The 15,433-nt window shown below is 65.4% G+C and overlaps 1 protein-coding gene across 1 annotated transcript; it reads right to left on the reverse strand.

Annotated features, from left to right (window-relative positions):
- Positions 1–3,916: 3,916 nt before the first annotated feature.
- Positions 3,917–14,854, reverse strand: CDK5RAP3 (CDK5 regulatory subunit associated protein 3). Its single transcript, XM_030966052.1, has 14 exons — positions 14,827–14,854; positions 14,298–14,355; positions 13,476–13,607; positions 12,710–12,810; positions 12,212–12,260; positions 9,713–10,010; positions 7,538–7,691; positions 6,722–6,802; positions 6,364–6,442; positions 5,975–6,063; positions 5,490–5,698; positions 4,450–4,621; positions 4,258–4,367; positions 3,917–4,214 (listed from the first exon to the last, which is right to left on the reverse strand). The coding sequence occupies exons 1-13, from the start codon at positions 14,830–14,832 to the stop codon at positions 4,302–4,304; spliced, it is 1,494 nt and encodes a 497-aa protein (XP_030821912.1). The 5' UTR covers positions 14,833–14,854; the 3' UTR covers positions 3,917–4,214; positions 4,258–4,301.
- Positions 14,855–15,433: the final 579 nt, after the last annotated feature.

Raw genomic sequence — 15,433 nt, forward strand, 5'->3', positions numbered from 1 at the left:
CCCAAACCCCCCCAGGTTGGGTTTTGGGGGTGTTTCCCACCCTAAACCTCCCCAGGATAGATTTTGGGGGTATTTTCCACCCTAAACCCCCCCAGGATAGATTTTGGGGGTGTTTTCCACCCTAAACCCCCCAGGTTGGATTTTGGGGGTGTTTCCCACCCTAAACTCCCCCAGGTTGGATTTTGGGGGTGTTTCCCACCCTAAACCCCCCCAGGATAGATTTTGGGGGTATTTTCCACCCTAAACCCCCCCAGGTTGGGTTTTGGGGGCGCTGCCCCCCCTAACCCCCCCATGGAAAAGGGGGTGTCCGGCACCCCCAGACCCCTCCCGTGCCAGGGCCCGGCTGGGAACCCGAGCCGGGCTGTCCCTCTGGGTTATTTTTGGTGTCCCCAGGGCCATGTGGGGACAGCTGGCCCTGTCCCCGTGCCCGCCTGTGCCGCTGAAGGGGGGCACGGAGCCCCTTCCCCATTTTCGCCCCCCAGGAAAAAAACAAACGCCCCAGCCCCAAAGATTAAAGGGGAAATGTTCCCAAACATGGGAAAACCCGGGTGAATCACCAGAAAACCCCAGGCTGGGAGAGCTCAGGGGGTGGGAGCCGGGGCAGGGAGGGGCTGGGATGATTTGGGCTCCCCAAATCCAGCATGCCCGGGATCCAAGAGCCCCTTGCCCGCTTTTTCTCCTCCAGGAAAACGCTCCACCCCGAGAATCAAAGCAAACAAGGGAGGACTCGGGTGAGTCACTGGAAAATTCCAGGCCGGGAGAGCTCCGGGAACGGGAGCAGGGCTCGGGATGGTTTGGGACGGAGCCAGGAGCCCCTTCCCAGCTCCGGCCTCCGCCCCCAGCGTGGGTGACGCGGGGATTAATTAGGCACTAATGAAGTTTGTCCTGCCCAGCTGCAGCCAGCCGCAATTAAAGATTTTCCTGCCCAATCCGCTGTCGGGGCGGACCCGGCTGTTCCCCTCCTTGCTGGGGTGGGTTTTTGGGGATATTTATGGGGTTTTTTGTTAAACCCCAACCTTAATGCAGCGATCACTTCCATGGGTCCAGCACAGGGGGCCCGTGGGGCAGTGGGGACCCCCCACTCCCCATGGATGTTCCCCACAGACCCCCCAGGCTTGGGACAACCATCCTAAGGACACCCCACATTGGGATCGCCCCCTTTCTGGGAACCCCCAACCCCACAGACCCCACCCCACATTGGGATCGCCCCCTTTCTGGGAACCCCCAACCCCACAGACCCCACCCCACATTGGGATCACCCCCCTTTTGGGAACCCCCAACCCACAGACCCCACCCCACATTGGGATCGCCCCCTTTTTGGGAACCCCCAGCCCTACAGAGCCCCCCAGGCTGGCACAGCCTGTCCCGGGCCCCCCACGCCCCCAAAATCCATCCCCGGGACCCCAAAATCCGCCCCCGCTCCCCCCAGCGCCGCGGCCCCGGCGCGCCTCTTTCCCAACGCGCCTTGCGACACCGCGCTCATTAGCATAGCCCCGCCCCTTACAACATACATTATCCTTATAAGGAAATTAGCCACGCCCGCTCCGGCAGTGGCTCCTCCCCTCATGCCCCGCCCCGGCTCGCGCATCCGCGGTCCTGCAGCGCCACCTGCCGGCGGCTGTGCGGCAGCGCGCGGGGCCCCGCCCCGACCCCCAAACCGGGACCGCCCCCTCCGGGACCCCGCCCTGAGCCCCCAAACCGGGACCGCCCCCTCCGGGACCCCGCCCTGAGCCCCCAAACCCCCTGAGCCCCCAAAGGGACCGCCTCCGACCCCCAAAGACCCTAGCCCCCAAACAGATCCTCCATCCGGGACCCCGCCCTGAGCCCCCCAAACCGGGACCCCGCCCTGAGCCCCCAAACTCCGCCCCCAGTACCCCCTTCCCCTCTTGGGGACTCCCCGGTTGTAGCGCCCCCCCCCCAATCACAGGGGTTCCCCCGGGACACCCCGCACCCGGGAACCCCCCATGCACACCCTGGGGACCCCCAAGGCGGCGCCAGCCACACGAAGCGCCCCCCAAACCCCAGCCCAGGCCCCGCTTCGGGGGTGTCCCCATCGCTGGGGGGCTCGGTGTCCCCTGTGTGTCCCCTCGGGATGGCGACCCTGCGTGTCCCCCTCCCTGCCAGCCCGAGAACAAAGAGGGGCAGCAGCAGCAGCAGCAGCAGCAGGAGGAGGAGGAGGAGCGCGAAGGCCCCGGCGGTGGCAGCTGGTGCCCCCCGGGTGACACGAGGACAAAGGCGCCGCTGCGGGGACAGAGGGGCTGAGCGGGGGGGACAGGGCGGGCGGCCCCACAGCGCCCCAAACACCCCAAATAAAGATCCCAGAGCCGTGCGGGGCGCAGGGCGCTTTGGGGGCAGCAGCGGTCACAGAACAGGGCGGGAGAGTTTTGGGGCGCCCCCCCAGAAATCCTCAGGCTGAGCGTGCCCAGCTCATCGCACCCATGGGGGGTGAGCCCCCCAAAAACAACCCCCGACAGTTTTCCCCTCTCCGGTGCCTCGACTGTTCCCCGATTTCTGTTCCTGTCCAAGGACCCCCCAACTCCCGGGACCCCCCCATCATTCGGGCCCCCCCCGCCGGCCCAGCGTGTCCCCCCGCCCCGCGCGGAGCTGTCGCCGCTCGGTGCCACATCGGTGCCACGTCGGTGCCACATCGGTGCCCGGGCCCGGGGCAGCTGCGGCCCCGCTCCGCGCGGGTTTAACGGGGAAACGCGGGGGCGGCGGAGCAGCTGCAGCGCTGCCCTGGGCAGGGGGCTCGGGGAGGGGGCGCGGGGGGTCCCCGCCCCGCTGGGAGCGGCTGCTCGGCCCCAAAAATGCGGCGGAGAGAGGGAGGAGGGAGAGGCTGGGGAGGGGAGGATGGACAGAGGGATGGACAGAGGGATGGACAGAGGGATGGACGGGGATGGACAGAGGGATGTGGGAAACAATGCCAGGAGAGCTGGGAGGACACAGGGATGGACAGAGGGATGGATGGAGGGACGGACGGGGAGCGCACAGGACAGGAGGGGCCGGGGGTGGCCGCGGGGACAGTTGGGGACAGCTGGGGACAGTTGGGGACAGCGGGAGGGGCGCAGAGCCGCCCCCCAGCTGGCGGGGGGGTCCCGGCGCTGATGGAGCGAGCGGGGGCGCGGGGACAGCGCCGGGACAGATGGAGCGACGTTAATTGGTAATTAACGGAGAGGGAGCGGCAGCCGGCCCGGGGGAGGGGACACGGCCGGGGGGAGGGGACACGGCCGGGGGGGAGGTGACACCGCCCGAGTCCCGTTCCCGGCCCGGTCCCGTCCCTGTGTCCGGACGCCCCCGGGCTGTGACAGTCCCCGCACGGCAGCGACAGCGAGCGGGGACAGGGACCCACGAGGGACCCCGGCGTTTGGGGGCTGGGGCTGCTGCAGGTCCCTCTGTCCCTCTGTCCCTCTGTCCCTGTCCCGGGGTGCAGGGCCGGGGTCCCGGCGGGATGAAGGCTCTCCATGGCCCCCCAGTGTCTTGGAGACGGGCACGGGGACCCCCCCAGACCCCCTCCCTGTCCCCCCATCCCCGCCCGGGGACCCTCGGCGGCTCCCGGCTCCATGACAGGCGGCGGGTAATTAACGAGGCCGTTAACCACGGCAGCGGGGTAATGAGGGGCTCCCGGAGCGCGGCTGTCGCCGAGCGCTGTCACCGCGCCAGGGACAGCGCCACCAACGCCCCGCCGTGCCGTGCCACCGGGCCGGGGGCTGCTGCGGGGCTGTGCCCAGGCTGTCCCCACGGCGGGCACAGCCCCAGTGCCTCGGGGAGGGCTCACAGGGGTCCCAGCTCTCGCCCCCACTCCCTGCCCCTGGCCCTGTGTCCCATCCCTGTCCCTGTCCCTGTCCCTGTGTCCCATCCCTGTGTCCCATCCCTGTCCCCCTCCCCTCAGTGACACACGGCTCCTCTCCCCCGGTGTGACACCAATCTGGGTTTATTCACCGACACCCCCAAACCCCGCAGCACCCCCGGCTGGGCAGGGGGGCTGGGAGGGGCAGGACACCCTGGGGACACCCTGGGGACCCCCCGTGTCCCTCGGGGGTCTCGGGCTGGTGCCCCCCAGGGCTCACAGGTTGATGTCCCTTGGGTGTCACAGGCTGATCAGGGGTCATACATTGATGTCCCTCAGGGGTCACAGGTGTCCCAGCTGGATGTCCCTCTGGGCTCAGGGGTTGGTGTCCCTCAGGTGTCCCAGTTGGTGTCCCTCAGCTGTCACACTCTGGTGTCCCAGTTGGTGTCCCCCAGGTGTCACAGGGTGACCTCTGGTGTCCCAGTTGGTGTCCCTCAGCTGTCACACTCTGGTGTCACAGGTTGACGCCCATCAGGTTCACCGGGCGCCCCCCGTAGCGTTTGGAGATGTCGGCCTCGATCTGCAACGACACCGGGGGGCTCAGGGGGGGCTCAGGGGGGACTCCCGGGGCTGGGGGGGTCCCGGTGTCCCCCGTCCCTCACCAGCCTCTGCAGCTCCCTGGTTCTCTCCTGCAGCTGCTGCAGCTGCGGCTCCAGCGCCGCCTGCTCGGCCAGGGCCTGGCGGCGCCGCTGCCCCAGCGCCTCCCGCTTGGCCAGCAGCAGCTCGGCCTGCAGGGACTGCTGCCGCAGCAGGGCTGTCACCCGCTCCACGTACCTGGGGACAGGGACAGCAGGGTCATGGGGACAGCGGGGACAGTGGGGACAGTGGGGACAGCGGGGACAGTGGGGACAGTGGGGACAGCGGGGACACATTGTCTGGGGACACATTGTCTGGGGACAGCGGGGACACACTGTGGGACAGGGACAGCTCAGCCTGCAGGGACTGCTGCCGCAGCAGGGCTGTCACCCGCTCCACGTACCTGGGCACAGGGGACAGCAGGGTCATGGGGACAGCTGGGGACAGCGGGGACAGCGGGGACAGCGGGGACAGCGGGGACAGCGGGGACACATTGTCTGGGGACAGCGGGGACAGCGGGGACACACTGCAGGACAGGGGACAGGGGGTCGTGGGGACAGCGGGGTCACACTGGACAGGGGACAGTGGGGTCACATTGTCTGGGGACAAGGACATGGGGTCACACTGCAGGACAGGGACAGCAGGGTCACACTGCAGGGACCGCCTGGTTAAGGGCTGTTTTGGGGCTATTTTAGGGCTGTTTTGGGGCTATTTTAGGGCCGTTTTGGGGCTATTTTAGGGGCTGTTTTGGGGCTATTTTAGGGCCGTTTTGAGGCTGTTTTAGAGCTGTTTGGGGGCTGTTCTGGGGGCTTCTTTAGGGCTATTTTAGGGGCTATTTTAAGGATTATATTAGGGGCTGGTTGGGGGCTGGTTCAGGGCTATTTTAGGGCTATTTTAGGGCTGTTTTGGGGGCTGTTTTGGGGGCTTCTTTAGGGCTATTTTAGGGGCCAGTTTAGGGCCTGTTTCAGGGCAGTTTGGGGCCTGTTTGGGGGCAGTTTGGGGCCTGTTTGGGGGCAGTTTGGGGCCTGTTTCGGGGCAGCGTGTCCCTTCGGGGCAGGGCAGGCACCTGGGCGAGGCGAGGATCATGCAGAGGTGCTGCACGCTGCGCGAGCAGAGCTGGCCCAGCAGCTCCCGCGCCGTGGCCAGCTGGGCCCGCAGGCGCTCGGGGCTCTGGCCCTGCAGCGCGGCCGGGGCCAGCTGGAACTGGCTCAGGGCCACCACGTCCAGGGCCTCGTCCTCCAGCTCCAGCAGCCGCTGCGCCAGGAACAGCTCCAGCTGCGGGACAGGGAAAGGGACACGGTCAGGGACAGCAAAGGGGACAGCAACGGGGACACAGGGACAGCAATGGGGACAGCATCAGGGACACAGGGACAGCAACGGGGACAGCAACGGGGACACAGGGACAGCAATGGGGACAGCAACAGGGACAGCAATGGGGACAGCAATGGGGACACAGGGACAGCAATGGGGACACGGTACAGGGACAGCAATGGGGACAGTGTCAGGGACAGCAACGGGGACACGGTCAGGGTCACTGTCCCTGGTGCCCACCTCCATCAGCTCGTCGATGAACTGGTTCCGAGTCTCGGGGTTCTCCAGCAGGGTCAGCGCGTCCGAGCCACGGGCAACGCCCTCGGGGGCTGCGGCGGGGTGGGTGAAGCTCAGCCTCACCCCAAATCCCTGCCCGGCACCCAAATACACTGCCCGGCACCCAGGAACACTGCCCAGCACCCAAAATCCCTGCCCAGAACCCAAAATCCCTGCCCAGCACCCCATTCCCACTCCCTGCCCCATCCCAAACCCCTCTGGGGGTCCCAGGGGCACTGGGAATGGGGAATCTGGGGGGATTTGGGGGGAATCTGGGGGATTTGGGGGATTTGGGGGAATCTGGGGGATTTGGGAGCTGCCTGTGCCCCCCAGGGCCCCCCAGCCCTGCTCACCCTCAGTTCCAGCCTCTACCACCGTGATCGTCCCCTCCTGTCCCTTCTCTCCGTCACCCCAGTCGATGCCATCGTCCCCCTGGGGAGCAAAGGGTGACAAAGGGGACATCAGGGGGGTCTGGGGACACAGGGACACCCCTGGCCCTGGGGGTGTCACAAACCTGGGGCTCCGCTGTGGTTGTCCCCTCCTGTCCCTTCTCTCCGTCACCCCAATCGATGCCATCGTCCCCCTGGGGAGCAAAGGGTGACAAAAGGGCGATTTGGGGACACAGGGACATCGCCCCAGTCAGTGCCACCATGCCCTGAGGGAGGAAAGGTGACACAGGGTGACACAGGGGGACACAGGGACGTCACCCACCTGGGGGCTGGGCTCCACCGTGATGCCCCAGTCGATGTCCCCGCCCTGGGGCGGCTCCGTGGGGAAATCCCCCCAATCGATCTGCGGGAAAAACCCCAAATCCCCGTGGGGCACGGCCGGGCCCCAAACCCCAAACCCCCCGTGAGGCAAGGCCAAACCCCAAACCCCAAACCCAAACCCCAAACCCACCCGGCCCCAAACTTGCCCAGCAGCGCCAGGGCTGTCCCCCTGTCCCCGTGTCCCCCATGTCCCCCGTGTCCCCATGTCCCCCGTGTCCCCATGTCCCCCTGTCCCCGTGTCCCCCATGTCCCCCTGTCCCCGTGTCCCCCATGTCCCCATGTCCCCCATGTCCCCCCGTGTCCCCCTGTCCCCGTGTCCCCCATGTCCCCGTGTCCCCCATGTCCCCCCGTGTCCCCCTGTCCCCGTGTCCCCCATGTCCCCTGTGCCCTGTGTCCCCCTGTCCCGTCCCCTGTCCCCGTGTCCCCCTGTCCCTCTGTCCCCTGTCCCCATGTGCCCCCTGTCCCTCTGTCCCCTGTCCCCATGTCCCTCGTGTCCCCCTGTCCCCATGTCCCCTGTCCCCTGTCCCCATGTCCCTGTCCCCATGTCCCCTGTCCTCGTGTCCCTCCATGTCCCCATGTCCCCGTGTCCCCCTGTCCCCATGTGCCCCCTGTCCCCATGTGCCCCGTCCCCCTGTCCCCATGTCCCCATGTCCCCGTGTCCTCCTGTCCCCATGTGACCCCTGTCCCCCTGTCCCCATGTCCCCATGTCCCCCTGTCCCCTGTCCCCCTGTCCCCCTGTCCCCTGCCCAGCACCCACCGTGTCCTGCGGGGGCGGCTCCGGTGCCTCCGGGGGTGGCTCGGGCCGCTCCAGCCGCAGCGGCTCCTGCCCCGTGCGCCAGCGGAACACCGAGGAGTTCCCGTGCGACAGCACGTGCCGCAGCAGCGGCAGCGCCCCCGCCTCCGCACCGGGGCTGTGACAGGGACATGGGGACATGGGGACATGGCACAGGGACATGGGGACACGGGGATATGGGGACACGGGGACATGGGGATATGGGGACATGGGGGACATGGGGACAGGGATAGCACAGGGACATGGGGACATGGGACAGGACATGGGGACATGGGGACATGGGGGATATGGGGACAGGGACATGGGGACATGGGGACATGGGGACAGCACAGGGACATGGGGACATGGGGACATGGGGATTTCGGGGACAGCACGTCGCAGCAGCGGCAGCGCCCCCGCCTCCGCACCGGGGCTGTGACAGGGACATGGGGACATGGGGACATGGCACAGGGACATGGGGACACGGGGACATGGGGACACGGGGACATGGGGACATGGGGACATGGGGACATGGGGACACGGGATAGCACAGGGACATGGGGACATGGGACAGGGACATGGGGACATGGGGACATGGGGACATGGGGACAGGGACATGGGGACATGGGGACATGGGGACAGCACAGGGACATGGGGACATGGGGACATGGGGACACGGGGACAGCACGTGCCGCAGCAGCGGCAGCGCCCCCGGCTCCGCACCGGGGCTGTGACAGGGACATGGGGACATGGGGACATGGCACAGGGACATGGGGACACGGGACATGGGGGACAGGGGACATGGGGACATGGGGACATGGGGACACGGGATAGCACAGGGACATGGGGACATGGGACAGGGACATGGGGACATGGGGACATGGGGACATGGGGACAGGGACATGGGGACATGGGGACATGGGGACAGCACAGGGACATGGGGACATGGGGACATGGGGACACGGGGACAGCACGTGCCGCAGCAGCGGCAGCGCCCCCGCCTCCGCACCGGGGCTGTGACAGGGACATGGGGACATGGGGACATGGCACAGGGACATGGGGACACGGGGACATGGGGACACGGGGACATGGGGACATGGGGACATGGGGACATGGGGACACGGGATAGCACAGGGACATGGGGACATGGGACAGGGACATGGGGACATGGGGACATGGGGACATGGGGACAGGAAGGGACATGGGGACATGGGACAGCACAGGGACATGGGGACATGGGGACATGGGGACAGGGGGGACAGCAGTGCACAGGGGCCTGCCGCCTCAACACGGGGCTGTGACAGGGACAGGGACATGGGGACACGGGGACATGGGGATGGCACAGGGATATGGGGACAGGGACAGGGACATGGGGACATGGGGACATGGGGACATGGGGATGGCACAGGGATATGGGGACAGGGACAGGGACATGGGGACATGGGGACACGGGGACAGCACGTGCCGCAGCAGCGGCAGCGCCCCCGCCTCCGCACCGGGGCTGTGACACGGACATGGGGACATGGGGACATGGCACAGGGACATGGGGACACGGGACATGGGGACACGGGATAGCACAGGGACATGCGGACAGGGACATGGGGACATGGGGACACAGGATAGCACAGGTACATGGGGACAGGGACATGGGGACATGGGGACACGGGGACAGCACAGGGACATAGAGACACCATATGCCGCAGCAGCGGCAGCGCCCCCGCCTCTCCACCGGGGCTGTGACAGGGACAGGGACATGGGGACATGGGGATGGCACAGGGACATGGGGACAGGGACATGGGGACATGGGGACATGGGACAGAACCGGGACAAGGGGACAGGGACAGGGACATGGGGACACGGGATAGCACAGGGACATGCGGACAGGGACATGGGGACAGGGACATAGGGACATGGGGACACGGGACAGAACCGGGACAAGGGGACAGGGACATGGGGACAGCACCAGGGTTGGGACTGGTCACGGGGACACCTGAGCATCCGCAGTGCCAGGGCTCTGGAGGGCCCAGGAGCTGTTTAGGGGCAGTTTGGGGAGCTGGGGCTGTTTTAGGGCAGCTGAGGGACGGTTTGGGGCTGGTTTGGGGTGTCAGGGCTGTTTTGGGGGACAGGGTCTGTTTCTGGGGGTGCCAGCGCTGTCCCCACCTGTCGCACACGAAGGCCACGCAGGCCTGGTACAGCTCGATGGCGTCCCCGAGGGCGCTGGCGCCGTCCCCGACGCGGGACAGCAGCGACGGCAGCGCCTGCACCTGAGCCAGCAGCTCCCGGCGCACGTCCTCGCCCTGGGGACACGGCAGGACACTTGGGGACACGGCAGGGACACTTGGGGACACTTGGGGACACCGCGGGACACCTGGGGACACCCGATCTAGGGTCTGTTTGGGGTCATTCTGGGGCCCATTAGGGGTTATTTCAGGGCTGACTCGGGCTCTGTTCAGGGGTTATTTCGGGGCCCATTTGGGGTCATTGCAGCCCCATTTGGGGTTATTCCAGGCCTGGTTTAGGGTCTCTTTGGGGTTAGTCTGGGGCTGGGCTGGGGCTATTCCAGGCCTGTTTCGGCTCCCCCCGGGGTTATTTTGGGGCTCATTTGGGGCCATTCCCAGACCCATTCCAGGCTCTACCCGGGGCCATTCCCATCCCATTCCAGGCTCCCCCCTATTTGGGGCCATTCCCATCCCATTCCAGGCTCTCTCTGGGGCCATTCCCATCCCGTTCCAGGCTCTATCTGGGGCCATTCCCAGCCCCATTCCAGGCTCCCCCCGAGGCCATTCCCATCCCATTTCAGGCTCTATCTGGGGCCATTCCCAGCCCCATTTCAGGCTCTATTTGGGGCCATTCCCATCCCCATTTCAGGCTCTATTTGGGGCCATTCCCATCCCGTTCCAGGCTCTATTTGGGGCCATTCCCAGCCCGTTCCAGGCTCTATCTGGGGCCATTCCCATCCCCATTTCAGGCTCTATCTGGGCCCATTCCCATCCCCGTTCCAGGCTCCCCCCGGGCCCATTCCCATCCTGTTCCAGGCTCTCTCTGGGGCCATTCCCAGCCCGTTCCAGGCTCTATTTGGGGCCATTCCCAGCCCGTTCTGGGCTCCCCGGTTCCCGTGGCACTCACCGCGATGCCGTACTGGCGGCCCCAGGCGCCCATTCCCATGCTCTCCGGCCCTGTGCCTGGGGCATTCCCTCCCCGCGCGCCAGCTCCTGCTTGGCGCCATTGCCCATCCCCACTTCACGCCGCTCTAGCCGGCGCCATTGCGCCTTCCCCAGCAGGCTCCCCGAGCCAGCCGGCTGGGGACAGCGGGGTCACCCCGGGGGCTCGGGGGGCGCCCGGCATCCCGGGGGCTCCTCCCGCTGGGACCCGGGGCTTTAAATCCTGTCCTGTCCCGGTTTGGGGCTGAATTCACCCTTAAATCCCATCCTGTCCTGGTTTGGGGCTGAATTCACCCTTAAATCCCATCCTGTCACAGTTTGGGGCTGAATTCACCTTTAAATCCCATCCTGTCCTGGTTTGGGGCTGAATTCACCCTTAAATCCCATCCTGTCCTGGTTTGGGGCTGAATTCACCCTTAAATCCCATCCTGTCACAGTTTGGGGCTGAATTCACCTTTAAATCCCATCCTGTCCCGGTTTGGGGCTGAATTCACCCTTAAATCCCATCCTGTCCCAGTTTGGGGCTGAATTCACCCTTAAATCCCATCCTGTCACAGTTTGGGGCTGAATTCACCTTTAAATCCCATCCTGTCCCGGTTTGGGGCTGAATTCACCCTTAAATCCCATCCTGTCCCAGTTTGGGGCTGAATTCACCCTTAAATCCCATCCTGTCACAGTTTGGGGCTGAATTCACCTTTAAATCCCATCCTGTCCCGGTTTGGGGCTGAATTCACCCTTAAATCCCATCCTGTCCCAGTTTGGGGCTGAATTCACCTTTAAATCCCATCCTGTCCCGGTTTGGGGCTGAATTCACCTTTAAATCCCATCCTGTCCCGGTTTGGGGCTGAATTCACCTTTAAATCATATCCCTTCCTGGTTTGGGACTGAATTCACCTTTAAATCCCATCCTGTCCCGGTTTGGGGCTGAATTCACCCTTAAATCCCATCCTGTCCTGGTTTGGGGCTGAATTCACCCTTAAATCCCATCCTGTCCTGGTTTGGGGCTGAATTCACCCTTAAATCCCATCCTGTCCTGGTTTGGGGCTGAATTCACCCTTAAATCCCATCCTGTCCCGGTTTGGGGCTGAATTCACCCTTAAATCCCATCCTGTCCTGGTTTGGGGCTGAATTCACCCTTAAATCCCATCCTGTCCCGGTTTGGGGCTGAATTCACCCTTAAATCCCATCCTGTCCCGGTTTGGGACTGAATTCACCTTTAAATCCCATCCTGTCCCGGTTTGGGGCTGCATTCCCCTTTAAATCCCACTGGGATTTGGCCTTCCCACAAATCCCGTCCTTTCCCATCCCAGTCCAAGCCAGTTTGGGGACTGAATTCCACCCACCCAGGGGGTTCTTTGGGACACCTCGGGGAATTCCCATTCCCATTATTCCCATTATTCCCATTATCCCCATTATTCCCCTTATCCCCATTATTCCCATTATTCCCATAATTCCCGTTATCCCCATTATTCCCGCCATTCCCGTTATCCCCTCTCACCCAGGTAGGCGTTGTCCTTCTCATAGAGGGACACGATCTCCTGCCAGTCCTGGGGACAGACACGGGGTCAGCAGGAGCAGGAGCAGGAGGATGAGGAGGATGAGGAGGATGAGGAGGATGAGGAGGGAGGAAGAGGAGGAAGAGGAGGATGAGGAGGAGGGAGGGGGGAGAGGGAGGAAGGAGGAGAGGAGGGGAGGAGGGAGGATGAGGAGGATGGGGGGGAGGAGGAGGAGGAAGAGGAGGAAGAGGAGGAAGAGGAGGAAGAGGAGGAAGAGGAGGAAGAAGAGGAAGAGGAGGAAGAGGAGGAAGAGGAGGATGAGGAGGAGAGGAGGATGAGGAGGATGAGGAGGAGGAGGAGGAGGAAGAGGAGGAAGAGGAGGAAGAGGAGGAAGAGGAGGAAGAGGAGGATGAGGAGGAAGAGGAGGATGAGGAGGAGGAGGAGGATGAGGAGGATGAGGAGGAAGAGGAGGAAGAGGAGGATGAGGAGGGCGCTCCCACCTTCATCCTCTGGGACGAGTAGCGCCCGAAGAGGTTCTTGGTGGAGGCCTCGGTGCCCTTGAGGATCTCCACGATGCGCAGGCAGTGGAAATAGTGCAGGTCTGGGGGGAGCAACGGGGTCAGGGGATCCCGGGGGGCTTTGGGGGATCCCGGGGGGCTTTGGGGGATCCCAAGGAAGTTCTGGGGGATCCCTGGGGGGGCTTTGGGGGATCCCAAGGAAGTTCTGGGGGATCCCTGGGGGGGCTTTGGGGGATCCCAAGGAGGTTTTGGGGGGTTCCTGAGCTGCCATCTCCCCCCCTTTGTGAACAACCCTCCCAGCCCAAATCCTGGCTCTGCATGGGGGGAGATCCATCCCCAAATCCCAAACCCCAAACCCCAAATCTGAAATCCCCAGACCCCAATTCCCAAACCCCCAAACCCCCAATCTCCAAACCCCCAAACCCCAAATCCCAAACCCCAAACCCCAAATCTGAAATCCCCAGACCCCAATTCCCAAACCCCCAAACCCCCAATCTCCAAACCCCCAAACCCCAAACCCCAAACCCCAAATCTGAAATCCCCAGACCCCAATTCCCAAACCCCCAAACCCCATCTCCAAACCCCCAAACCCCAAATCCCAGACCCCAGTTCCCAAACCCTCAAACCCCGAATCTGAAATCCCCAAACCCCAATTCCCAAATCCCCAAACTCCCCAAACCCCAAACCCCAACTCCCAGACCCCAATTCCCAGAGCCCCAGCCCCGAGCCCCGGCCCCGGAGCACTGACAGGAGCCCTGGAGCAGCTCGCGGATCTCGAGGTGCTCGGGCATGTCCTGCAGCGCCGCCCGGATCCGCTCCCGCACCTGCGCCACCTGCGCGGGCCAGCGCCGCCCGCAGTGCCGCCGGTCCAGCAGCCAGTCTGCATGGGGACAGGGGACATGGACATGGGGACATGGGGACATGGGGACAGGGGACAGGGGACATGGGGACATGGGGACAGTGCCACCACCGGGACAGCGACACCGGGACAGGGACACCAGGACAGGGACACTGGGATAGCGCCGCCCGCAGTGCCGCCGGTCCAGCAGCCAGTCTGCATGGGGACATGGGGACATGGACATGGGGACAGGGGACAGTGCCACCACCGGGACAGCGACACCGGGACAGCGACACCGGGACAGGGACACCGGGACAGGGACACTGGGACAGCGACACTGGGACAGGGACACTGGGCCAGCGCCGCCCGCAGTGCCGCCGGTCCAGCAGCCAGTCTGCATGGGGACAGGGGACATGGGGACACGGGGACATGGGGACATGGGGACATGGGGACATGGGGACAGCGCCACCACCGGGACAGGGACACCGGGACAGCAGGGACACCGGGACAGTGCCAGCAGGGACAGGGACACGGCGGGGACACGGGGACATGGGCGTTACCGGGGGACATCCCCGGGCTCCGGGGACACGGGGGACAAACACGGGGAGGAATTCCCGACTCTTTTCGCAAAGGCTGGGGTGGATCGCCCGCTGGAGGGAGAAGCGGGAACCGGGCCGGGATAACCGGGACAAACTCCCGGGTCCGGCCCAGAGCCGGGGGGCGCTCCCGTACCCAGGAGCTTGCTGGTCTGGATGTCGATGGGCACATTGCGGTAGTCCTGGGGAGCGGCCTGCGGGGACAACACGGCGGGGGCGGGGCTGCGACAACCGGAACCGGCACCGGCACCGGGAGCGGCACCGGGAGCGGCACCGGGACCCTCCGCTCCAGCGCCAGGCCCGGGCTGTCCCCGCTGCCCCGCGCCTGGACTCGATCCCGGTCCCTTCCCCGATCCCGGTCCCTTCTCCTGTCCCGATCCCGCTCCCGATCTCGTTTCCGATCCCGATCCCGGCCCCGCTCCCGGTCCCGGACCCTTCCCCGCTCCCGCTCCCGCTCCCGGTCCCGATCCCGTTTCCGATCCCGGTGCCGATCCCGATCCCGCTCCCGATCCCGCTCCCGGTCCCGCTCCCGGTCCCGGACCCTTCCCCGCTCCCGCTCCCGCTCCCGATCCCGTTTCCGATCCCGTGCCGATCCCGATCCCGCTCCCGATCCCGCTCCCGCTTCCGCTCCCGATCCCGTTTCCGATCCCGCTCCCGGTCCGCACCTGCATCTTTCCCGGCCCCGCCTCTCCACTTCCGCCCTCCCCGCCCCAGCCAATCGCCTCCCTCAGCGCCCGCGCTCCGGCCAATCAAAGCGCGCTCCGCCCAAAGGTCGAACTTCCACCAATCAGACGGCGGCAGCTCGGAGGCACCGCCACGTCCCTGTGCTGCCATTGGCTGGAGGAGAAAGGGGCGGGGTCGGCGCGGACCAATCGGAGCGGGCGGTGGGAGTTTGGGGTCCCGATCCCGCTCCCGGTGCAAATCCCGGTCCCGGCTCCAAACCTGGCACCAATCCCGGTCCCGGCCACAATTCCGATACCGGTACCGGCCCTAATCCCAGTCCCAGTCCCAAATCTGGTCCCAGTCCCGATCCCAATTCTGGCCCTAATCCCAATCCCGGTCCCAAACCCGGCACCAGTCCCGGTGCCGGTCCCAGGGTGCCCCAGCACCGAGCCGGGATCCCCGGGATCCCCCCCAGCCGTCCCTGCGGGTCCCCAGCATCCCCCAGAGCACATCCCAGATCCCCCCAGGTCCCTCGGGATCCACCGGGAGCCCCAGCAGCGGGCTGGAATCCGTCTGGGAGCCCCAGGGCACAGCCCCGGACCCCGGAGC

This window comes from Camarhynchus parvulus, chromosome 27, assembly GCF_901933205.1.
Source record: "Camarhynchus parvulus chromosome 27, STF_HiC, whole genome shotgun sequence".
NCBI classification, from domain to species: Eukaryota; Metazoa; Chordata; class Aves; order Passeriformes; family Thraupidae; genus Camarhynchus; species Camarhynchus parvulus.

Coding starts and splice junctions, on each gene's coding strand:
- CDK5RAP3 (XM_030966052.1), bottom strand. Junction 10,011..12,211: donor GAAGGACAACGCCTACCTGG/GTGAGAGGGGAT, acceptor GGGCCCCGAAAT/AACCCCTGAACAGAGCCCGA. Junction 7,692..9,712: donor GTGGCCTTCGTGTGCGACAG/GTGGGGACAGCG, acceptor TCCCTGTCACAG/CCCCGGTGCGGAGGCGGGGG.